This window comes from Misgurnus anguillicaudatus, chromosome 11 (assembly GCF_027580225.2).
Source record: "Misgurnus anguillicaudatus chromosome 11, ASM2758022v2, whole genome shotgun sequence".
NCBI classification, from domain to species: domain Eukaryota; kingdom Metazoa; phylum Chordata; class Actinopteri; order Cypriniformes; family Cobitidae; genus Misgurnus; species Misgurnus anguillicaudatus.
Genome location: NC_073347.2, coordinates 26361950 through 26387448, shown reverse-complemented (window position 1 = coordinate 26387448; position 25499 = coordinate 26361950). Strand labels below are relative to the sequence as shown.

The 25499-nt window shown below is 36.0% G+C and overlaps 1 protein-coding gene across 6 annotated transcripts in view; it reads right to left on the bottom strand.

The window, feature by feature from the left end:
* Nucleotides 1-17545: 17545 nt before the first annotated feature.
* Nucleotides 17546-25499, bottom strand: part of macrod2 (mono-ADP ribosylhydrolase 2) — a 705053-nt gene continuing 697099 nt past the window's right edge. For all 6 annotated transcript variants that reach the window (XM_073873423.1, XM_073873424.1, XM_073873422.1 and 3 more), the window contains 3 exons: nucleotides 22755-22811; nucleotides 22186-22254; nucleotides 17546-18938 (listed from right to left, as the gene is read on the bottom strand). In XM_073873423.1, coding sequence (XP_073729524.1) covers nucleotides 18892-18938; nucleotides 22186-22254; nucleotides 22755-22811 — 173 coding nt within the window. In that variant the 3' untranslated portion in view covers nucleotides 17546-18891. The remainder of the gene's footprint in view (nucleotides 18939-22185; nucleotides 22255-22754; nucleotides 22812-25499) is intronic.

Below are 25499 nucleotides of genomic sequence, written 5' to 3'. Positions count from 1 at the left end.
CCCATGATATATTCACCCTCAAGCTGTTCGAGATGTAAAAATATCCATATTTAAAACTTTATTAGCCATAATAACTAGCTTTCGGAAATAGTTTCATTTTTTCTGAACTATCCCTTTAACGCCATCTCCCTCTCCCATAGTTTAAGCTGTTCAATTTACAATCTTCAATACCTTAAAGTTTTGTTGCACAGGTCAGCACAGGACAACAATAATCCTTTTTAAAAAATCTTATTTTGGAGTTTTGCTGTTTTCTTAACACACCTGCTCCTCTGCAAGTAACCTTTTTACCTCGTGACAACCTACTGATATTTAATAAAGAGCATGAACTTCAGTGTCTAAACCACAGGCCAGCTTTACTTCAGGACTCACTCCAACTCTTTATTTTTTTCCCAAAAGCACAAAGTTTCGGTTCGTGTCTGCTTCAGACAAAGATTTTAACAGCACATGAAACAGATTAATATTTCTTGCTTGAGTCATGCTTGTCTTGGCTGCTGGAGGTTTCAGTGTTTATTAAAGAAAAGAAATGAGCGCATGTTGTTTAAATGATTGATGCATTGCCTGTCATTTGCTCTAGAATATATTACAGTTGGGATACATCAGGAGAGAATGCAGTCTTATGTATGACATTAAAAGCATAATTCTCTTAATGTGTTGTTAGGGCCATTTTTTAAGTCTCAATTTGGCCACAACTTTCTCTTTGTTTCAGCAAATGGAATGATTTTTGGCGACAAATCTTATATTTACACATATTTTAAGTAAATGCTTTGAAAAACTCAACAATATACTGTGGGCAAATTTACTACCCTTTCGTGTTGTTAGTGGCCAAAAAAGGCCACTAAATTAAACTGCTGTAAAAATGTATCAGATGAATATTTTTATCAAATGTTGTTATAATGGAAGTCAACGGGGCAAAAATGGCCACAAACAATAAATGAGGGAGAGAAAAAAATCTGATGCTGCACAAAAACTAAAAATGCATCAAAGCCAATGTTTTTACTAATCTTTGACATGCCCAAGACTGTGAACAAGGTGAAAAAAAATCCAGTCCACAATCACTTTTTATATTGAAAATCAGTCATTTTGTGTTCCCCCCCCAAAATCAATGACATCACTTATGAACTTGGCAATCAAAGAGTTAAAATCATGGAATTTTTGTAAACATTTGGTAGTTTTGATCAGTACTAAGGTTGATTAAAAGATTTATCCAAAAAAAATGATCCCTCTTATGCAACTGGTTTACTGAGCTTTCTGGTTAAGCTGGAAGGGTCATTAGTTGAGTGGCATCCTAAACTGACACCCAACATCTGAACATAACGTATGCTATTAACCAGGAAGTTTGAATGGGTTAATATTGTATTTGTGACCTACAACAGGCTTAGGTTTTCAGCAGAGCCTGTGAAGTATCAAATGATGATGTGCGACTACACCTTCAATCACATCATTCTGCTATTGTCTCTATCCATAACATGTCCACATGGTACAAAAAACTGCTCTTTCAAAATAGCCTCTGTGAGAGCTAAAGTCAAGACACCTCTGGCCTGCTAAAGAACTCCTTCAGCCAACAAACACAAATGGCTGGGGCCTGTGCACCATCTCTCCCCTTCAATCCAGATGAAAAAATGCCCACTCAGCGGTTCTCCAGGGGCCAAAATTGCTCTGCCAAGTTTACACATTAGATTGAAGGTTCCCAGGCTGCGCCATTTTACATCCTCCAGAACCTTAAAGGTTTTCTCCGTCCCGAAGAGCCATTCAGCATTTCCTTTCCCTGTGGGCCAGATCCCACCTCTCTGACCCTGTCACAACCACCTAATGTGAATCAGCGATGACCCGCAATCTTTGCGTAACCGTGTAATTGGCACTACGGTTACCATGAGTTTACCCCACCTTTTCTCTTTCAAGGTGCCAGGCGTAGTTTTTGAACTGTGTAAATTGAGCCAGTGAGGTCCCCAGGCACCCTCCCTCTGGTGGAGACCTGCCACAGCGGTGGTGCAATTTGTCCAACCCGAATGCTCCCTGTGCCTCCAGGGACGCTCTTTAAGTGCTAAATGACCTGACTGAACCCAACAGTAATCCAACACTAGAAGTTATTTCAGTTGGGATTGCTTGCATTTAGACCGTGTATATATCTCCATCTGAAGATAGTTTATGCTAATTCAAGGTGATCTGATTTTCCTACACTGCTTAGTGAAGCCATCTTTCTCAGCATCCCCGGAGAGAGCTGCAGCAGTCACTTTTGCTATCTCACTTCCTTTGCTCTCCATATGCTTACTTTTTTTTTCTCACATACAGTAGACTCTACCTGTTCTCTTAGGTAGGGGAGAGCGGGGGCAAAAGTACCATTTTTCAGAAAAACTTAATTTTAAAAGATAATGTTATAGATAGAGATATATTTTTGCTTTGGTCAATATTGTAACTCACAAGTGTGGTCTATCAATACCAGATGAAATTTTGAACAAATGTAAAACGACTTCTGTATAATTTCACTTTGAACATGAGTAGTGAATTGTTTGACTGCAGGGACGAAAGTAACACACGGGTGGGTCAAAAGTAACACAACAAAACAAGATAGATTATTGTGTTACACTTGTTTTTAGTAACTATACATGACTATGACCTTGTTAATATGTAACTGCAAACTTATTTTGTCATTTATCTTTGTAAGAAAAAAAATGAAAATACATTTTTATTTAAAAACTCAGTTTTATCAAATGTTTCAAAAGCAGCCAAAAGTACAAACCTAAATTGTTGAGATTAAAATATTTTTTCAACAGTATAAACACCATGAAAATGAAATTTAATCAAATCAGAATAATATCAATTTTCAACATATGCATCAGTATTAGCAGCGGGACAAAAGTAACAAGTGTAACTTTCGTTTTGAAAGGATCTCCTCACATTTAAACTCGATTTACTCTTATTTTGAAACGGTTAAAAACACCTTTCTGGATCTACATGCAAGAAACGGTAAATAACGCGATATTTGTCAGCTCCGTCAAGGGTTTGTGTGCTAAATATGCTGTCATAGTTTGTGATGCAAATGTCATCAGAGCTCGGAGAAAATCGCTTTGTTACTTTCGCCCCACGTTACCTTTGCCCCGGTTCTCCCCTACTGTATATATATAGTGTTCATAAGTCTAAATTTGCAGAAAAAATTGCTTGTATTTTGTGTTCGATTTTTAAAAATGAAAAAAATTCTCACGGAAATCCGTGTTATAGTTTTTTTCCAAAATTCATCTTTTTTTCGTGACGGAACCACGGATGTCTTTTCTGTGTCACTCCCACAAATTTCTCGTGTCATTTTATCTATTGTTTTCTCATTGTTTTTTTCGTATTTTTAAATCATTGTCGCTTGGGGTTATAAAGTGATCAAATTTTCCGTCACTATAATACGGATTTTCGTGAAATTGTGTATTGATCATAAACTTATCAGCAGCAGAAATAAACCCCAGAAAAAGTGAATTCATCCTTCACAGAGGTAATCCACATGGCGCCACGGGTAACTAAATGCCTTCTGTGGGTAATCGATGCGATTTTGAAAGAAAAATATCCATATTTCAAACTATATAAACTGTAATAACTAGCTTCAGTTAACAGCGCCATCTTGGGCTCACACAATTCACATGAATCGCTTCTGTGAAGGATAAATGCACTTTTTGGGGCTTCAAAGTCAGAAGTTGATCCCTGATCGCTGTTTTCTACCGTTATAAGTTTGGAAAAGCAGGGCCATTTATTAAAATAACTCCAAATGTGCTTGTCTGAAAGATGATGGATATATGCATCTCGGATTACTTGAGGGTGAGTAAATCATGGGGTTATTTTGATATTTGATATTTAGGTAGTGGATAGTTCACCCATTATTTGTGCACCCTTATGTCGTTTGATCCGCAGTGCATTTCTTTGTTCTTCAGAAGTTATTATAGATTTGTATGGCTACCGCCTGACAACGTTTTTGGTAAAATATCCCCTTAAATACTAGTTTGTAGTATTTTATGGCAAAACATTTTCTTAATTTTGAACTCAGTCAGTGTTTGAGTTTTGAACATGATTATTCAGTAAGTTTTTAAAGATATGCATGTGTAGTTTCAGACCAAATGTAATGTTAGTGAACATGTAGGTTGTGTTTTGTCATTCTCTTGTATTAACTTATGTGTTGTCATGTGTGTCTTCAAGGAGAGTTTCTGAATGTTCATGAGAGTGGCATCATCTTACAGTATGTGCACTAATATGGTCAGTTGGGGGCAGTAGCACACTACAGTTCTGTGTTCTCTCTCTCTTTCTCTCTCTCTCTCTCTCTCTCTCTCTCTCTCTCTCTCTCTCTCTCTCTCTCTCTCTCTCTCTCTTTTATAAATGAAATTGTGCCCTGCAGACATCTGGCTGCTTGAAAAGACAGTGAGTATAAATAAAAAAACAAAGTCTAGCAAAATGGCACATAACTGCATTGACACTGAGAGGATATATCTCCTTTTTTCATGTTTATGGTGTCTGTCAGCATTAATCCGCAAAACTATTGTTTCCATCCAGGGTGTTTTTTATAAAGAGAAGGCAGCTTTGTGGTGTAAAAAGGGGGTGAGAGAATACAAGCAGAGAAATGATATAACCAGACAAGTGGAGCATGAAAAAGAGAAACAGGAAGGACTGTTGTGTGACAGTGGTAGCATTAATTAATATAGTGCCCAGTGTGAAGAGAATCGATTTCTCCTTGACACACCATACGCACGCACACACACACACACACACACACACACACACACACACACACACACACACACACACACACACACACGAGCGACTGTGAGCTTGGGTGGAGAAAATATAACGGGGATGGCAGCATCTGTGCCAACAGCTTCACCTTTATTTTTATGACACTTCTAATTGTGCCACCTGGTAAATAACACAATGCCACTGGGCATATTTGGGTAGCGCTTTAATCCAAAGCGACTTACAATGCATTCATGCTATACATTTGATCAGTTTGTTTTCCTAGGAAATGTATCCCTCAACATTGGCAGTGCGAATGCAATGCCCAGTTAAACTACAGCAACACTGCTTAAATGTGTGAATGAATTAAAAAGTGTTAGAAGTGTAATAGAAAGCACTTTCTTTTTTCAAATCATTGCAGATATAAGAATATTAACATTACCATCCTTGTTTGTATACTGTGGTAACACTTAGACTGTGTTTACACAACAGCGAGGTAGTAAATGTTTTTTTGTAAAATTACAAGTATGACAACGCTGTCAAAACGATTCGCGTTTACGTAGATCCGCAAAGGTGATAAAAAACACGCAGTATTATGGGTGCCAGGCCAGTAGATGGCGATATTGCTTTGTAAACACACCTGCACACATACTGTATGCTTTCTTCTACAGAGCAATAAATACATATATACAAGATGGCAAAAGCATCAAGAAGTTTTGTTTACATCTATGCAACCCAGCATTGAGTCAAAAAGGATCAGTCATTGGGTTATTAAATTAACCCAATGTTTTTATTTAACCCAACAATAGGTTAAAACAACCCAGCATTTTGAGTTAAATTACTACCTAAGGGGCGGGGGCAATCCCTTTTTGACATAATAACCCAGCATTTGTTGATAGACGGTCAGGCAGATGTATTGCTACAAGTGACCTCTTAAAGGCAGGGTCCATGATCTCTGAAAGCCAATGTTGATATTTGAAATCACCTCAACAAACACGCCCCTACCCCAATAAAATCTGGACCTTCATTTGATAGACCCGTCCCACACATCCAGGCAACGATGTCGGTTAGTAGACACGCCCCTTACTGATGATTGGCTACAAGTGTGTTTTGGTAGTCGACCCGACTTGTTTAATGATCAAAATGTTTAATGACACCTCATAAGTCTAATTTTATGAGAATCACTCAGTCCTGTAAGCCGTCATTGTTCTGGTTATACCCATGCATACTTATGGACTGAATTAACGCATGCACATTACATAACTATTATCATGGATTCACATTTACGTAGTTTACACAGAGATGACGAGGAGTTGTTTTTAAAAACTTGCACTTTGAAAAGTTTGTGTTTTCAGGACCCCAAAATGCCATTCCAGGAAAAACCACAAAAAACCTTTCCATTTACAATTGAAACCATTGACGTCTGACCAGCCGTTTATTCAGTATTCAGTGATTTGGGCTGCCATAAAAAATATAACATGAACTGGAGATTCACACAGCTAAGCCAATGATAACAGGGTTTACATAAAACTGTTTAAAGGGACAGAAGTGTCAGAGAGAGAGAGAGAGAGAGAGAGAGAGAGAGAGAGAGAGTTCAAAACTCCAGTTATGACTGTTTTTGACGCAAATAACATTTTAGGTCCACTTTAGGGGTATGAATGCTTTAAATGTTCAAACTATGACCAACCGAAACATTTTTGGCTAGATTGTAGATTGATACACTGTAGATAATGACTAGTTATTATTTTGTGTCTTTGATTTTCTCTCTCCAAGTCATAAATAGGCTGGGGTGTCAACGTCTGTAAGAAAAGTGACAGCTGGTCTGCAGCGTGAGATGCTGGGCACCAGCAGCATCGTGTGCTAAAGCGTGTCCACCAGCAGGGAGAAAACTTTGGCTCGGTTCCCCCATCACCATGCACTGCATATGGGCCCGACCAGCCGTGGCAGCCCACCTCCCGACCTCCCCAATTACACCAACAGCCAGCTGAGTCTGGTCCTCTGTCTCACCCCACTAACAAAACATCATCTTCCCTCTGCATCTCAAGTCACGAAATATCACTTTCTGAGCCCGGCTTCACACTGCTACCAAAACACTTCTTTAAGAAGCAGTTTGGAAAAGCAGAGAACTTAAAATGTTTTTAAACTTCAAGAAAATCTTTGACTTGATGTGTCAACTTAATTCTTTAAAAAGAGAATGTCTCTTTGAACTTACTTACTGTTTTAAATGTGCGTGCGCTAGACACACTGCTAATATACTATATCCTTTTTCATTTATAAATCATTTGAAACAATCTTTTAGATAGTATTGTGTGTTTAAAATGTCATGTTTTGCTCATAATAACACTATGAAATATATTTCATATGTCTTTCCTGGATAAATCTTTCCTCAATTCTGCTGCCTTTATTTGGTTAAGACCAAGATGGTTTTAATTCCCAGACCCATGTAATTTTTTCCATCTTTATTTTTGACACTTTTTGCCTTGAATATAAATGGGTATAGGCACTAAATAAATGAACTCTCGGATTCTCACAGACTAATCTCAGGGCCGATTGCACCTCAATACACTTTCATGAATTAATGTAAAAAGTCTTATTTAACACAGATGTCTTTGTAGCTCACTAAATGTGTTTGGCTTTATTTCACTCAGAGTTATATGTTTAACAGGCACACCCTTAGAAAACACAAAAAATATAAATTTTGTATGTGATCACGTGAGAAAGATGATCACATGTAAACACAGTATAAGAATTTTTTATATGAATCCTGTGTGAACTATCATCTAAACATGTTGATGTTTTTCACATGATCTCATGGGCTTCACATGAAAAACCCCATTTCATATGATTATGTGCTTTTGCACATGTAATTCATATTCATACAGACCCTTTTCAAGTAGACATCAGAGTAACGTCAATGCAAGCTGCGCGCGTAATGTGGTTGCAGAAAAACAGTGGAAATGAATTAAACACAAGTGAAACGAGCAAGATAACTTACTAAAAAAATGTCTTCTTGTGCTGTTGAGTGTCAAAATAGGAATGCCAAAAAAGATGGCCTTCATTTTTATAAAAAAAACATCGTCAAAGACACCATTTAAAGATAAATGTAGTTGTTTAGGGTTGCAATAAGCCTTTAAACGGACAGACTGAAGTGATGAAATCATCTGGAAATCTTTTAATAATTAGAATAGAAAATAATTAAAGAAGGTGTGGTGTTCTTTCGAAGTTTGTTCCCTCTATGTGTTTCTTATAGCGTTTTTATAACTTTACATTTATAATTTATTTAGAATAAATGCTTTTTTATACTGAAAAAGCAATAATATCATCATTTATTAAATATTTAATAAATTTTTCATTTTTTATTATTTCTTTTAACCTTATATCTTAGCTTATGTCTTCCTGTTTTTTCTAAAATTATTATGTTTACATACTTAATAAATATATAAATATAACACACACACATGATGTAAAGTCTTATTAATATATAAACAACCCTATGCATATTTATATGTATGTAAACATAACAGTTTTATAATAGTTTTAGAACAAAAACGTAGGCTATAAATATAAGAAAGAAACAATAGAAAACAGGAAAATTATGAAATATTTAATAAATGGTATTATATAGAAAACATGATAGCATTGCTTTTATGTACTTTAGCCATTCACACTGTAAAAATAATTGATTTACCAATAAAGAACAATACATATACATGACATTACATACATGCATCAGTAGCCAAGCCATTTAAACTTTTAATTTATCTAAAAAATAAACGTAACGTGATTAAAACGCTATAAGAAACATTACACTAAAGGGAAACATATGGGAATCAGACTTCAACAGAACATCGGTTCCATAACAATCACGGTTTAATGCTAAAACACTTTCTGCAACCAGTTTGGCTCCGCCCACAAAAAAACGTGTTTGCAAACACGAAAATCACTTTAAGTCTAAACTTAAGACATTATTCTTTACCAAAGCATTTACATAAAATGTCAAGTAAATGTACCTATCCCGCAATAGTTAGTTTGTCCAGAACAAATCATTCAAATAACTCATCTGGGTAATATACTAATGCCGCAATAGTTAGCCTGTCTGGAACAGAACGGATTTTAAACCAAAATACTGTATGACACTTGCATTACATGCGAACGGCCCCTACGCTAATAGGATTCTGTTTTTCTCTCCCTGTCTCGTCCTCGACCCCAAGGACAATGAGACAAACAGACCCAGTTCCTGATGCTGTGAAGGTCATCACACCACTGATCTACTGGCTATCCTTCACCGTGATGCCCAGCCGATACCTGACCAACGACCACCGGCTGAAGCAATTTAATCCGCTTACCCGTTTCATATTCCTATCGTGTTTATATACATAAATACTACATCTATTCATGTAAAGCTGCTTTGAAACAATTAACAATTGTGAAAAGCGCTGTATAAATAAAATTTTATTGAAAATGGTCTATTAAATTCAACTTTTTTAAAGGGCAAAGCATCTTTTCTGTATGTAGTATTATTGAAATAAGAATGTTTGTTTTTTAAAAGTTAATACACCTGTATTACCTCAAACAAACCTTAATTTTCTCTACAGATTGTATTATAAGGGGGGATTTTCATTGTACAGGGCATTTGAAAATGTGTGCCTCATGAGTCATTAATATTTTTGTTCATTTCCAGGTAAGTGTGGATGTAGTATATACAAAAATATTTTTTAATCGTCTTTTTCTATAAATGTGGCACAAACATTGTGGTCACTGCATGCATTTAACTTTAGCGCCCCCCACTGACAGAGACCTAATAAAAAAGTGACTCGCTTGATGTTTCCAAACGATTGATACTAACCACGAGGCTTTATGCTGAGCTGTATCATCAATTTCTTTATATAACAGTGAGAGTTAGAGTCCCTAGGTAATAAATAAAACATCTGCATGGTCATGAAGCCTGGGGCACTACAGCCTGTGGTGTGTAGAGAAATGGCATTGACTCGGGCCCTGACATCCTGCTTTTGTATGGATTACATGCAGTCTTTTCTTTCTAATATTCCCCTGCTAGAAACTCCCATTTAGAAACCTCTGACCTTTGAGCCTTTGTTTCATTGTCATTTGGGACACGAATTCCATCACCTTTTAGTTTAGATCCCCAATACACGAATCACATGCTTGACATCATACAATCTCTACATTCAATTCAGGTCCTGAATGATTTTGATTTGAAAGATAATGAGAAAAGTCAAGCACTTTGCTATCTGTCTGTAAGAGATTTCTGTTTAGGTGGAGATTTGGGGGTTCACCGATATTTTGCTATGCAGATATCTATCGCTAAACAAAATGTTTCTTATATGATTCTCACGAAATCTAGATTTAGAAGATTTCCAGCATCAGAATTTTTAAAAAGCCCCTGAAGCCATTTTTTTGCACATATAAGATTAAGGTCTGAACTTAATCATTATTTTTAGTGGATTTAAAAAATATTTCCTATAGAATTATTTACTTTTTTTTAATTATCATTATCAAAAATTATCATTACCGCAACATGATATTACATAAAAGATATGCATTTACAAACTCATGTTTCAGTAATGAGAACTAAAAAGTTTTCTAGGTACTATGACAAACAAAATTTTAACTTTTAATAAATAAGAACTGCTTACCTGGTAGACATCTTGAGTGTCACAGTCCATTTTGTCCCTTCCAACATTTTTTTTTTAAATGTTAGTTCCTTGATATGAGGGCTTAAACAATGATTGAAAAATGTTGCGGAGGATGATAAAATTGGTCTTGGACACATTTATATTCCTTATTATTTTCTCTACATTTACAAATGATCACCAAATACCGCATATTTCTTTACAGTAAATGTTTATAGTATAACATGCATTGAAGCTTTTTATTTTTTAATCATAAATATTTCCATGTCAAAGAACCCAAATCCAGTCATGGACACGTTGCGGTAATGAAAATGTTCCACTTAAATGTGGGAAACACAACAAAATTGGTTTGTATGATGTAAATTGAAATCATGTGCAAAATAGTACAAGAAGATATGTTTGTAACTGTATGCTTCTTATTTTGATACTCTTACTTTGCATTTACTTTTTTAATGTTTCATGACACCTCATAAGTTTAATTTCACGAGAATCACCCACCTGCTGTGAATAAACATCTTTATTTTTAATAAACTCATGATTACTTTCATCACGTTATCTGCAGCATGAAAGCAACTAAACAGTCAACATATTTCTCTCTTCCTCCACAGCCCTCGTGCTCTTCCCATCTTAAAATGATCAATCACGCCACTGGCTCAGGCCGGACAGGAGGAGACCCGTCTCTCTTCAGGAGAGTGACAAGCGAATGCTTTGTGTCATTCAATCTGATGGCCTCTGCTGGCTTTCATGGTAGAGACCCCAGGGAGACGCCCGTCTCTCGCATACACACACATCTGCTGATAGGATATGTTTGAGACCCTTTAGAATGGTGCCGATTGATTTCTCTTTTCACTCCACGCTCGGGCACATTTCTTAATCTCTCCTTCTCCCTCTTTATTTCTTCCTCCCTCTTTCTCAGGGTGGAGGACGAATAGAAATACAGCGTATGAAGTTTATAGCGCCCTGACAGATGGTCAAAAGCAGCATTATCAAAGGCTGATGGAAGTCTCGAATGAAGTGGTTAGTATCGGTATTGCTTTGGGGTGAAGTGATGGCCTCATGGCAGAATGGTAGTGGAGATCTTAAACGAGGTGTCTGAGATGAATTGAGAGCTGGACTGATGATGTTCAGATTAGAATGAAGCAGTGGCGGAGGGGAAAAGTTCAAACTTTTTACTTTTCTTTTGTGGCGTTTCCATCTATTTCCACCTGCGGCTAATGCACCTTCAGATGTCTTACTGATTGGTAGACACGCATGACAATGTGAGAAAGATATGAGAATAATAAATAAGATCAGAGTCTCAAGTGAGCATAATGCACTTATCAGGGCCAGACAGTAAAATGTCAGCTGATGCATGGAAATTATTCTGGTCTGTTTGCGCAGATAGGGATTTAGGATTTGAGTGCACCTCAGTGTGCAAAGTAAATGCCTCCTTGTGTAATGACTGAGAGATACAGGCTGTAATTTAAGAGGTGATGCACTTCAGGTTTGGGTGACAGGTATAAAATGGGGGGAAAATTGTAATCGTGATCTCTCGATTCCTGCCATCTTGGTGTCAGAGCCACTGACTTAACCAGACACTGAGTGTCAGTGACAGAAACTACAGAGAAATTGCTATCCGAAAATGCGACTCATTTCACCCATCACTGTCAAGCTTTCATTCTGCCTTTTCGTAGCTACTCCTCACCAGTGATGGTGTGTTACAGAGACCACTTCTAGTAGAATAAAAAGGAAAAATTATTATATTTAAAGGAATTTACAGAGCATTTGAGGCACACGTGTTACTTGTAAACCATGATTTGTTTTGTTAATGCCACGATTTATCAGGTTCCTCTAAAGGTTCCTAAAATATTCTTTGTCTGCCTCAATGGCTCCATAAAGAGCCTTGGTAACACTTTACAATAAGGTTGTATTTATTAACATAAGTTAAATGTGCAATGTAGGATTTTTAGCGGCATCTAGTAGTGAAAATGTGAAATGCAACCAACAGCTCAGTCCAGAGTTCGCCCCTTCTTTTTGAAACACATGGTGAGGCTACGGTAGCCGCCACAGGACAAACATGCAATCATCTGAGACAACATGGTAACAAAACACAATCTACAGAACAGTTTGTCCATTTAGGGCTACTGTAGAACCATGACAGCGCAAAATGCCGACTTCCATGTAAGCGAACCAATGATGTAGATTAAACGGCTCATTCTAAGGTAATCAAATAATACAGTTCGTAGGGTCTTTACAGTACACCACTGATAATATACAGCGTGAAAAATAAGTATTTGACACATCAGCATTTTTATCAGTAAGGGGATTTCTAAGTGGGCTATTGACAAAATTTCCAGATGTAGGCATCAAGCCAAATATTGAATTCATACAAAGAAATCAGAACATTTAAGTATACAAGTTGAGTCATAATAAATAAAGTGAAATGACAGAGGAAATAAGTATTGAACACATGAAGAGAATAAGGTGCACCATGGCATAGAAAGCCTGGAGATCAACTGAAATCTGCATTTCTGTCAAGAGATCCTTCAAAAAGTCCCACACTGCACATCTAATGCATTAGCTAACATGAACTAACAATAAGCATGATTTCTACAACATTTTTAATCTCAGTTCATGTTAATTTCAGCATTTACTAATGCATTTTTAAAATCAAAAGTTGTAACTGTTAACATATATATAGTATATGTACAATGAACTAACATGAACTAACACAATCATTCAAACACCTGTAATTTTAAAAGTGTACAAGAATATAAAAGTCTGAAACTCAAATTATTCAAGCTTTATTCAAGGTAGAATGCGTTCATCTACACTCTTAGAACGGATGTGTTAAAAACAACACATTAGTGCTGATTCTGGGACAACAAACTAAAAGCGTTGTCCCAGAAATCCACACATCTTTGTGTTATTATTGAAACAACACATTTAGTGTTACTTCCACAACTTGTGTTTAATTTTAACACAAAATCAATACAAAATGACACATAAGGTGTTAAAATTACGCAAAGTGTTAAAAGCATTACACAAAAATATGTGTAAAAAATTAACTCATCCTTTCTTAGAGTGTACTGTATATCATATAATGATATCACATAATGATTAATGATGCAACTGTTCTGTGTGTCAGCACCTCTCCAAAATTACTCACTGTCACAACCAATAAAACATTAAAAATACAGCAAACATTAGAATCAGAGGTGATGTATTATGCACCTGCCACAGAGACCCATTTAACCGACTTTCCATCCTCTCCTCTTGATTTTCTTTCTTTCTGTTGATTTTTCCCTGCATTGCTCAAATGTATGAGGATCACCTGCTCTGTTCCTAATCTCATATAGCACAGCTGAGGTGCAGGGCCGATGGGGCCGGTGTAAATGTACTGCTGGGCTGCCAGGGGTCCTGTATTTTTTCTACCTTTATAGGGAATTTGTTATGGAAATATATGGTGCATTAGTGGCAGCAGCAGGGAGCCAGGGTGCAAAATAATGAATCGTGCTGGGAAGCCACAGCTCTGGCCCATTTTATATATGAATTTGTAATTGCATATCCAGCAACGTTCTGCAGGACTAGACATGCCACACGGCGTTATTGCTGTATTTTCGGATGCGTAAGTAGCGCTTTTATGGATCTTTCTCATAACTCTTCTTTGTGTGACAGTTTACCTTTACATACACAAAAAATTGGGTGGCAGTGGCTCTGTGGTTCATATAGGTTGTCTACAAACCGGAAGGTTGGTGGTTCATACAAGTTTCGGAAAGTTTTTTCGATTACGGGTCCAGTTGACGTTTCAGGGGTTTCTATACTTATCACTTCTTTATATTGGCGCTTCCCCCGGAAAACCCCGCCCACCCATCAATCAGCGGGAGACGCTAGAACTTACAAACATCACATCACGTGACAAGCTTTGTTTAATTTTAAAACTTGGCACGAAAGAAGAAATGTGTTTTTGTATGTAAGGAGAAGAAAGCCAGCCTTATGGAAACAATGGATATAGTTTATTATCCAGGGTAGCAGCAGAGTTTTGCTTGTGTGTTTAATGCACTGGATTTCATTGAAAAGTCCCAACCGGGTCATGAGTTGCATGCGGTAAGTAAGTCTTCTGTCTTATGTTGGAAATAGGCACGTGCTTATTATATAAATGACACAAACATGTAGTGAATCATAAGTTAAACAGTGTTGTATAGTGTTGCATGAATCTACTCGCTCCTCCCGCGGTAGTAACTCCCCCTCTTAATTGTTTTGTACGTTATCGGAAAGATTTAGTAAAGCTAATCTTTCTTTTATAAATCTGATTAAACTAAAGACTCTTCGGAGATATAAAGGATGTAATACTACTTTATAGGTACTCCAGATTAATATCAGAAATGCAGAAACAACGTGTGTTATGTGAGCTTTAACATATTTCAAATTTGCTCATTTAATCCATTACAATGTTGCTTGTCATTTAAAAATCAACCTACGTAACCTCGGCTAAGTTGGGACTACATGAATAATTTGTGTTGTATTAAAGCAATGTTGCTAAAACTGATTTCCAGTTCCCAGCATGCTTTGCATGAGACTAAATAATGAGAGTATATCAAAATAAAGGGCATTTATTTTATGCATTTTTAATTAAAGGCGGAGTCCGTGTTTTTTGAAAAACGCGTTGGAAAAGGGGACGGGCCGACTACCAAAACACACTTATATCCAAAAAAAACAAAAAAAATGCCGGGTTGCGTATGTGTGGGGCGGGTCTATCAACAGAAGGTCCAGATTCTATTGGGGTAGGGGCGTGTTTGTTTAGATGATTTCAAATATCAACATTAGCTTTCAAACATCATGGACTCCGCCTTTAAGATAAGAAAATAGGGGGACTTAATGTTTAGTATTTTGTTTAAGTATTTGAAAGAGTTTCTGTTTTGTTTCTGGTTTTTAAATAGTTACAATTGTGCAGATGAGTAGACCATTTGGTTAGGATGACACTGTAAGTGTCAATGTTTTGATTTGAAAGCAAAGCATACATTGGAACTGTTTATACCATAATCAGCTTCTGTTTTAATTAAGAATTAGTTATGGTTAGCTTGCTAATGTGTGCTGTTGCTTTACCATAATATCTTTATATTTCCAAATGTAGTACTAACATGAATAGAAAATTGATGAATTTAACTCATTTTTACTCAGATCAACTCAATTTTATTGTGCTAAGGTAACTAAAAACAATTGAGTAAGTACTAAAAACATATAAAACTAGATAATTTTAATTGCGTGCAACAACCATTTACCTTAAAAATTGAGCAAATTCATTAATCTTTTTTTCAGTGTATTTTATTATAATTTAGTCGCTCAGATTGTTCCTTGTTATGTTATTCAATCTTTAAAATAGAGATTTCAAAATGACTAAGAATGTCTAAATAGCTCTTTTTTATATAAAATGGAAGTTGATGCTGATTTATAGCCCCAAGCTGCACGCTATAAATTTGTGTTTTGCAGTAAAACACAATAGGGTTGAAAAACATAAGGATGAGTAAATAATAATATACATTTCAAATGATCCGTGTCTTTAAAGTCTGTTATGATGAGAGCTATGAATATTATAACTTTTAATGATCACACATGACTGAGCACCTTTTTTTTATTTTGAAGATACAGCTCTCATAATCCCCTTCCTTATTTAAATATTTTAAAAGATTCATTTAGTGAAGTTCACCACTTGATTATGACATGTGATCTTCACATGTTGCCCCATGAAGCATCCTGTTATGTAAAATGAAGCTCATTTTTATTAGGCTGATTTTAAATACTGCGACACAATCTGGGTCAAAAAAGGTGGAAATGCTTGTCCCTTGCTTTTGCAGACCCCTTAATCATTTAATTTGACAAAATAATCCCATAATGATATTTAATAAATATAGACTGTCCTTAACATGATGAGAGAGTTTATTTGTGTAATTTTCTTTTTTCCCTTTTTTAAACTTTTTTTTAAATGTCTGGCCCTGAAAATTGCTCTGTCCCTTTGATCATACATGAAAGTTGAACTGTGTACTTATTATTTAAAACCATGTTTTTTATAAAACAAATTTAATTTACATTTACCTTTAACCCTGTATAAATTTACTACATCACCAAAATGGTAAAAATACACTATTAATATGAATAATATCAAATAAATATTTATCCCCCAAATTTATGTCATTGGTGTTACCCTACCCAAAGCACCTTTATTTTGAAACAATGCATTAGCTCTTTGAAGTTTTTCTTGGGACAAGACGTCAGTGGAAGAAGTGCAGTGGAGGAAGGCAAAAGGTTTGTGAGATGTCTTACCTCTTTTGTCTAAAATATCATGATATATCTAAGAATTTTGAGATAAGATTTTTTGGATGTCATTAGTGTTACTCTTTTTTATAGCTGGGGGTGTTAAGATCTTTACATAAAAATACGTTATACTGAAGAAGTATGTGATTGTTACATCTCTGATGAAATAGCACATGGCTAATGGCAGCCATTTTGTTAAAATGTTTGTGTTTCTGTAAATTATCATTAGTGTTACCGTCATTGGTGTTACCGTCTTCTCTAATGAGTACTTCCTAAGCACTATTCCTTTAACTGACCAACATAAAAGCATACAAACAAAACAAGATGGAAAAAAATTTAAGTTGATAAGTTTTATCATATTCATTATCTATTATTATTCAAATTTTGTCAGGTATTGAAGATACAACATCATGGATTCTTTATTAAAATGTATTAAAAATTAAACATAGATTAAGCTCCCCGTTTTGCGTATTCATAGATTTGACAAGTTAATTAATGCTATTATAGAAGTTTTTGGTGTTTTGAAAGAAGTTCATTTAAGCAGATTTCCATCACACAAATTCCACCTTTTCTGTAGAATGATCCATCTGCTGACTTTGTAGCTATCTTTAAGAATCAGCTAAAAACCCATCTCTCCCTCCAACACCTCATTTACTAATACATAGCTTAATAGCTTTTTCTATTTTCTATCTTTATCTGTACATTTTCTGTAAAAAAATAAAAATACTAACTAACCATTGGCTATGTATACAGAGTTATACTTGATAATGTTGGAATGCATTACAAGCATCTGCGTATTTGTGGTGGTAATAATTGGCTACATGAAAAGAGATTCAGTCATATTTAATGTTCTTACATTCTGAAATGAGATGCTGTGTAGGGTTTTATCATTAAACACAAAGACATTATTCCCAGGGAAACAACTTCATAACTTTATTCATAATTATTTTATAGCAAAGCAAACATCAAAGAATGAAGGCAGGAGTTGATCTGATATACAAGTATGGCACCACTTAATAGAGTAAATAAATCTTTTGAATACTTTCTCTTTTTTTTAAATCAACCAAACTATCTGATGCAAGAAAAATTAAAACCAAATCAAAAACGATCAAAGACAGAAAAACATTTTCTTTATGAACCAAATGTTATCACTCGTCACCTTAATAGGATTTAGTTCATTCAAAGCCACACACTTAGTATTTGTAATTATTCCCATCACCAATTTATGATCATTTACTACTGTATGTGACGTAAAATAAGGCAGATATTTTTGGATATGATAAAATTATGGAGAGTTTACATGTGAGATGGAAGATCTGTTTATGCAAGAGACAGGGAGGGAGAAAGAGATGAAACTGACTGCAAATAAAACATTTTAAACAATGCCGGCATGCATCTAGATACACCTTGAGTGATTCATCTTGCACACTCGTCAAATACGGCCACATCAATCTGACACAACAGAGGTTTGCTTTTATAACAGGCATTCGCAGTAGTCAGAGCAGCTTTGGAGATGAAATATGACCAGTGCTCATTTGTGATATTAAAGGGGAAGATCTGCGAGCATGATGTTTCTGTTAAAGCGCCTCTGCTGAAGCTGAGGACTTGTTGATAAGCGTGTAGTACATGTTAAATACCACCATACACTTGGTTCTTAAGCTGACGCATTAAGTGAAAACCTCTTTAAAGTGACATCATTGGCTTTTGTATGCACACACACACACTCATGCACAAATAGACATTTAGTGTTAATCACCTAAAAGAAACCTTACACAGGACTTTAAAAATCTGATCATATTTGGTCTGAATTTTGCATTAGGAGTTGGATGGAAAATTCAGCCGTGGCTCTTACAAATCACCGCGTAAATAAAAGTGTCCGAATGATTCAAAACAATTGAATTTACACCAGTTCAGATCAGCACCAAGATGCCTCATCGAAAAAAATATTGATCAAGCAGCTTGTTAGTGAGGTATAGTAGCTCCGTCAACTCTATGACCCCTGTACCCGCTCTGATATGTTCATACTCTCATCGTTTTTTTTTTTTTCATTAAAGATACTTATATATTTGATTTATCATGTATATGAGACAGTGGTAAAGAAAGACAGGTTGAATAGAAGATATAGTGAATTAAAAGAGGCTCGTCTCTTTTCCCAGTATTGTGGGCGACTCCCTGGCGTGGGACAAAATTGGTGAGATGTTTGCCTTCACACAGTTTGCCGGCACTCGCTTTTATGAGGCTGATTGTCGTTTCATTCCTTTTTCTGTGCGCTCTTATCGACTTCAATCTTGAAGACATCTTGAAGGAAGCAAACACGATGTAAATTAGATAAACGGGAATGTGTCAAACAGTAACAATCTTAACTGACAAACAGTTTATCGGCGACAAGGTTCACAGAATTAAAGTCAAAATTAAAATAAAAATTGACCCTGTTGACAAGATCCTGCATATAATTCATAAACAAAACATTTTTTTCCCCATCTAAAATTAAAAAAATCCTTAAAAAAACTATAAATTACTAATAAAACCCTGAATACATTTATTATAATACTCTGAAATTATGTTATCCTATGTCTGACACCTTTTTCATATCATCTCCAATTGCATGAGGTACTCTAAAAAAAAAAAGGTACAAGAAGCTAAAAAAGTTGACAATAGAGTGGTACCTTTATAAAAAAGTACACATTTCTACCTAAAAGGTGCATATTGGTACCTCAAAGGTACTCATTTATTTATTATTTAAAGGATTAGTCAATTTTATTTAAAAAAATCAAGATAATTTACTTACCACATGTCATTCAAAATGTTGATGTCTTTCTTTGTTCAGTCGAGAAAAAATTATGTTTTTTGAGGAAAACATTGCAGGATTTTTAGCATTTTAATGAACTTTAATGGACCCCAACACTTAACAGTTTAAATGCAGTTTAAATTGCAGTTTCAAAGGACTCTAAACTACCCCAACCGAGGCACAAGAGTCCCATCTAGCGAAACCATTTTTTGAAAGAAAAATAAAAAATATGCGCCTTTAGACCACAACTTTTCCTCCTCCTCCGGCCGTGCGACGAGCCAGCGCGACCCAACGCAATTGTGTAATGACGTCAAAGGTCATGTGTTACATATATGAAACGCACATTTGCGGACCATTTTAAACAATAAACTGACACAAAGACATTAATTAGTATCATTTGACATACAACAACGTCGGAACAGTCCTCTTTCTCCACACTTGTAAACCCTGGGGCGTAGTTTCATATACATCCTCCGTGACCTCTTGACGTGATGATGTATTATGTGAGGTCGCACTGGTGCGTCACACAACCGAAGAAAGACAAGAAGTTGTGGTTTAAAAGTGCATATTTTTTCTTGCCAATAATGACATTCGTTTCGCTAGATAAGACCCTTATGTCTAACTTGGGATCATTCAGAGTCCTTTGAAACTGCAAATTTAAAACTGTTAAGTGTTGGGGTCCATTAAAGTCCATCAAAATTAGAAAAATCCTGGAATGTTTTCCTCAAAAAACACAATTTCCTCTCGACCGAACAAAGAAAGACATCAACATCCTGGATGACTAGGTGGGGAGTAAATTATCTAGATCCCTTTTTAGAAAATTGACTAATCCTTTAAGGATAGCCCCTTGAGATGCAAGCAATACATTGGTACCTTAGAGCTACATACTGGTTGCTCAAAGGTACATATCTGTACCAAAATGGCACATATAAGGACCTTTTTAAAAGGTACCATCCCAGTGACAACTTCTGTACCTTTAATCTGATTAATATTACATAAACCTTGTCTATCAAGGTGGGCATGTCTGTGTTTGTGTAAATACACTCATGCTAAAAACACAGCACTAAATATCTTCCTGTCAAATGCATGAGGGAATGAATATAAATGGCATGCTGGGAGTTTGTATGTGAGGCCCTAAGAGGAAAGCTGACCCCAGGGTTCCTGAAATGACAACACAGCAAAACTCTTATCACACATGATTTATCAGCTTTCTCGCACCGCGTCATCTCTGCGCTCCGATCACACGCGCTTTGTGTTTGATTTATTAATGTCCGTGAGGTGGGCATGTGGGTAATTCATCAAACTCAATTTAAGGAAGCATGCCAACACGTTTACTCTGAAAAATCAGGGTCACTCCACAGTTCCAGATCGGCAAAGGGAAAGTGAATGAGATAAAGGAACTGTGGGTAAAACAGTGGTGATTGCTGCATTGAAGACTGCATAGAAAACAGGCCGCTGATTGTGTGTTTTATTTAATTTGTATAATTATGAAGAGTTTGGTTCCAAACGCAATAAATTCATTTTGACTAATTTCGGTAAAAATGTGTTTTCTGTGACTAGATGAAAACCACTATTTTCTGTTACAAACTTTCACATAGCATCTTTAGGTTATAAAAATCCATAATTTGATTTTTCCTTTGTCCGAGTGCCTCTCACGTAAATGATTTGATTTTGATGGCTAACGTTTCTTCCCCGCCACAGAAAACCACCACAGTTTTATCAATGCCATCAAAATTACTATTTTGTTTTTGTTTGTTTGTTGATCACGAAGTAAAATGTAAATGAGGAAAACTAGGACTCTGTGTGTATTTAACGCGCCGCCATTGTTGTTTACAATGCGTTGAATGGTGCGCTGTGATTGGTTAAGCGGATTTATTGCATTCTGCTGTATTGGCATTTGTCGTGGTTTGTAAAAAGGGAGAAAAGATGACAGAATAACACGGTGGATATCAGATTTTGCATAAAATAAGAATTTTTTTTTAATACTGATTTTGGTGGTAACTAATAAAAATAGTAATTTATCGCGTTTTGGAACCAAACTCTTCATATATTACATCACTATTACTCATACTTAAATCTAAATGTTGGTGACAAATAAAAGTTTAAAGGAACAGTATGTAAGAAATTTATATCATCTAATCATAAAATGGCCCTGATATGTCACTAGACATTAAGAAATCATTTTCATTTCAAATACTTATATAACTCACAACAGTGGTCCGGCCAGGATATTGTCATTTAAAAAGTGGAGTTGCAGCCCTCAACTGATGTTTATGTTGTCATTTTGTGTATTGGCCACCAGTTGTGTGATTGCAGTACCATCTTTGGCCACAAGTTTTGTGATTGCAATACCAGTTTTGGCCACAATCCTACATCCTGTTCCTTTAAAATGTCATACTGCACTATTGTACCAATTGCCATGTGTACTTGTTGTACATATACAGTACTGAGCTTAATTCATTATTTTTGTTAAATTGTCAGTTTAACCAAAATAAAGGCGGGTTAAATATTATTTTAAAGTGAATTGTTTCATTTAAGTTTTATAACAGCTTTTCAAGGAGCAGCACTGCAGATCTGCAAAGCATTACTGGCCATTGACTACTGGCATAAAGATACAGTACAGTGAAGAGAGAGTTGAAGAATTGTAGATGAATAAACAAGACATTGAGAGACACATGGACATTTAGTGAAGATGAGGACTATTCAGTATGAGGGTGTCCCAAATTATGTTGCATTTATTAATTAGTTTAACTGTACCTTTGGACTGACTGCTGCCTATTGGAGCTGATTCAGGCTCTTGTGAGTTGTCCTGGGCATTCATTTCAACTGAATACAGTGACAGAGAGAGAGAGGGGGGGGGGGGTAAAGAGAGCGAAAGTGTCAGGAAGAAAGAGAATGACAGACTGATCAGATCCTAGCCAAGGAATTTAAAGTATAAAAATCCATTGGGTGACATCTTATTGGATGCCTTCCCATCCTAAATAAATGCAATTGATGCTAAAGGCTACGCCTGAGGCAACAAAGACTTCAACAGAACACAGCACACATTACTACATTCAGAAACATCAGATATACCTGTGCATGTTTTTTAAAAGCATCCACAAACTCTTCATTTTATGGATAATTAATAAACTATGAATTTGCTAGTTGTTCATGCATGTGCCCCAACAAAGTGCCTTTGTGTTCATACAGGCGATGTGTGTTTGAATTCAGCTGATGTCATCCCCTGATCTCATTTTCTGGCCTCTTGTTTTTTTCTCCTCTCAATGGTTGTTAACATAAGTGGAAACAGGCCAAAACGAACCATGAATCATCAGTGGTTTTACCTTCAGTGCTGCTGGTGGTGTTGTCCTTGGCTGATTTGATATCGCTTTTATCAGCTCCTAAATAAACAGAAATAAAGGGTCACTTAAGGACTGAGAAAAGGCGAGTATTGAAACTATTGTATGAGGTCATCAATCACATAAGACACTTTTATTCATTCAAGTCACATGGATAAAGAAATGTGTTTAACCTTTACACCACACTACATCAAATATACGCACAATTCAATAAGAGATTATTTTATTGCTACTTACAAGGCCTTTGCGTAATATTTAAACATGAAAAATATAATCCCCTCAAAAAAAGTCTCTCGCCTTTAAGAGGAACAAAACAAATGCGGGCGAAAGGAGAGAAGCGTAGAAAATTAATTACAAACTGCCTTGAGTCTCTAACAGTGGGGCTCAATCTCAAAGCAATTCAAACTCACTTTAACTTTCTCCATCTCTCTCTCTCTGCCTAAATAGCAAAGCAAACCACAGCGTGCACTAATCTCCTTCCTGCGGCAAATCCGCGGATGATGCAAACAAACCCAACTGCTTTAACCAGCGCTGCAGAAAGTCTCCACGTTCAATACAGTCTGTCTGCAGCAGAACAAAATGTACCTTCATCTCACAAACATCATTTTCGGTTGCCTTAACTGTGATGTTACACACTTTCAAGCTTTTCTCTTTAGCAGCTCTGAAGCTTGGCCTGGAGAGATAATTCATCAAGTTACGCTGACAAAGTTTCAACAACTACAGACTTTAACGCAACCTTTCAGAATGACAGCTAACCAAACGGGTGATTCTCACGAAATTAGACTTATGAGGTGTCATGAAACATTTTGAAAAAATAAATGCAAAGTAAGAGTATCAAAATAAGAAGCATACAGTAACAAACATCTCTTCATGTACTATTTTGCACATGACTTCAAATTACATCATACAAACCAATTTTTTTCACACATTTAAGGGGAAAATTTTCATTACCGCAATGGAAATATTTATGATTAAAGAATCTAAAAAATAAAAAGCTTCAGTGCATGTTAAACATTTACATTAAAGAAACATGTGGTATTTGGTGATCATTGGTAAATGTAGAGACAATAATAAGGAATATAAATGTGTCCAAGAAAAATTTTCTCATCCTCCGGAACAATTTTCAATCACTGTTTAAGGCCTCAAGGAACTAACATTTAAAAAAAAAATATTGTTGGAAAGGACACTGTGACACTCAAGATGGCTACCAGGTAAGCAGTTCTTATTTTTTCTCTCCAGATAAAAGTAGAAATTTTGTTTGTCATAGCACCTAGACAACTTTTTAGTTCTCATTACCGAAACATGAGTTTGTAAATGCATATATTTAATATAATATCATGTTGCGGTAATGATAATTTTTTATAATGATAATCTAAAAAATGTAAATAATTCTATAGGAAATATTTTTTAAAATCCTCTAAAAATAATGGTTATAGTTAGTTCAGACCTTAATCTTATATGTGCAAAAAATTGGCTTCAATTACTTTTTTAAAAAAATCTGATGCTGGACACCTTCTAAATCTAGATTTCGTGAGAATCACCCCAAATGCTTTACTCTCTCTCAGACGGCAAGCCCTAAAATTCTACCGATTTAATGGTGCGAGTGATGGACTTGTGTTACAAACGTTAAAAAAAGACTTTTCATTAGGGAAATAGAGCACGGAGGAGATCCTGGATGAGGAAAGGTGAAACAGAGCATGGGCGACCGCCAACACCATGATTTAATTTCATTCTTGTCTCGCGGCACCGTACATGAAGAAACTGAAACCGAGTGTGATACGATTCAACAGTGTCTTTCAGTCTCCTTTCTGTCGCATGCTTCATCTTTCATTCATATTCCTCTTCAAAAGGTAAACAAACAGTCTCGCACCATACAGAGGTAGTGTGTGCCATATATTCAGACTTTAACACGTCTAAAGCTCTTATTATGAGATGAAAGCTGCATTTAAGATATACAGACATGCACCAAAATGAGAAAGTTAAGACTGCCACTTGTGTGCCCAATTGATAGCTTGTTTTCCTTCTGATGCGCTGTCTGGTTCTCTTTCATTGTAATGATGTCAGAGCTGAGCGAGAGCCCTCCATACTAGACACCTAATAAGAAGCGCTGATCAAAACACAACAAACCAGCCTTTGGAAAAAGAGAGACTTGGAATTTCAATCAGTGCCTGTTGTTGCTTCCAAGCGTTGTCCTGTACATCAGTAGATGGAGTAGAAATGTGTTGCTCTCTAATTTAGCTTTAGTACTGAACAGTAAGAGTTCTGCCTATGGGGAAGGGAGGCCGACATCCCGTGAAACAAATTAAGTAGCAAGAGAGATGCTGTCAAGCAGGGAAAAACTGGACTGTATCCAGGCACTGCACTTGTGTCTAGAAATGTGAGAGACAACTACTGTAACTTTCTTTATTTAGCAGCCAACATTCCACCAGATGTAGCCATCAAGCCAAACATCGAACTCATACAAAGAAACCAGAACATTCAAGTATACAAGCCGAGTCGCAACAAACAAAGCGAAATGACACAGAGAATAAGCATTAAACACACTTTATTTAATACTTTGTAGAAAAGCCTTTGTTGGTGATGATTACAGCTCTTGTGACCAGTTGTCTCCATTGCTCAGAAGTGATTCTGGCCCATTCTTCCACACAAATGGCTTTAAATCTTGAAGGTTCCCTGGGCCTCTTTTATGAACTTTTGATCTTCAGTTCTCTCCATAGATTTTCTATGGGA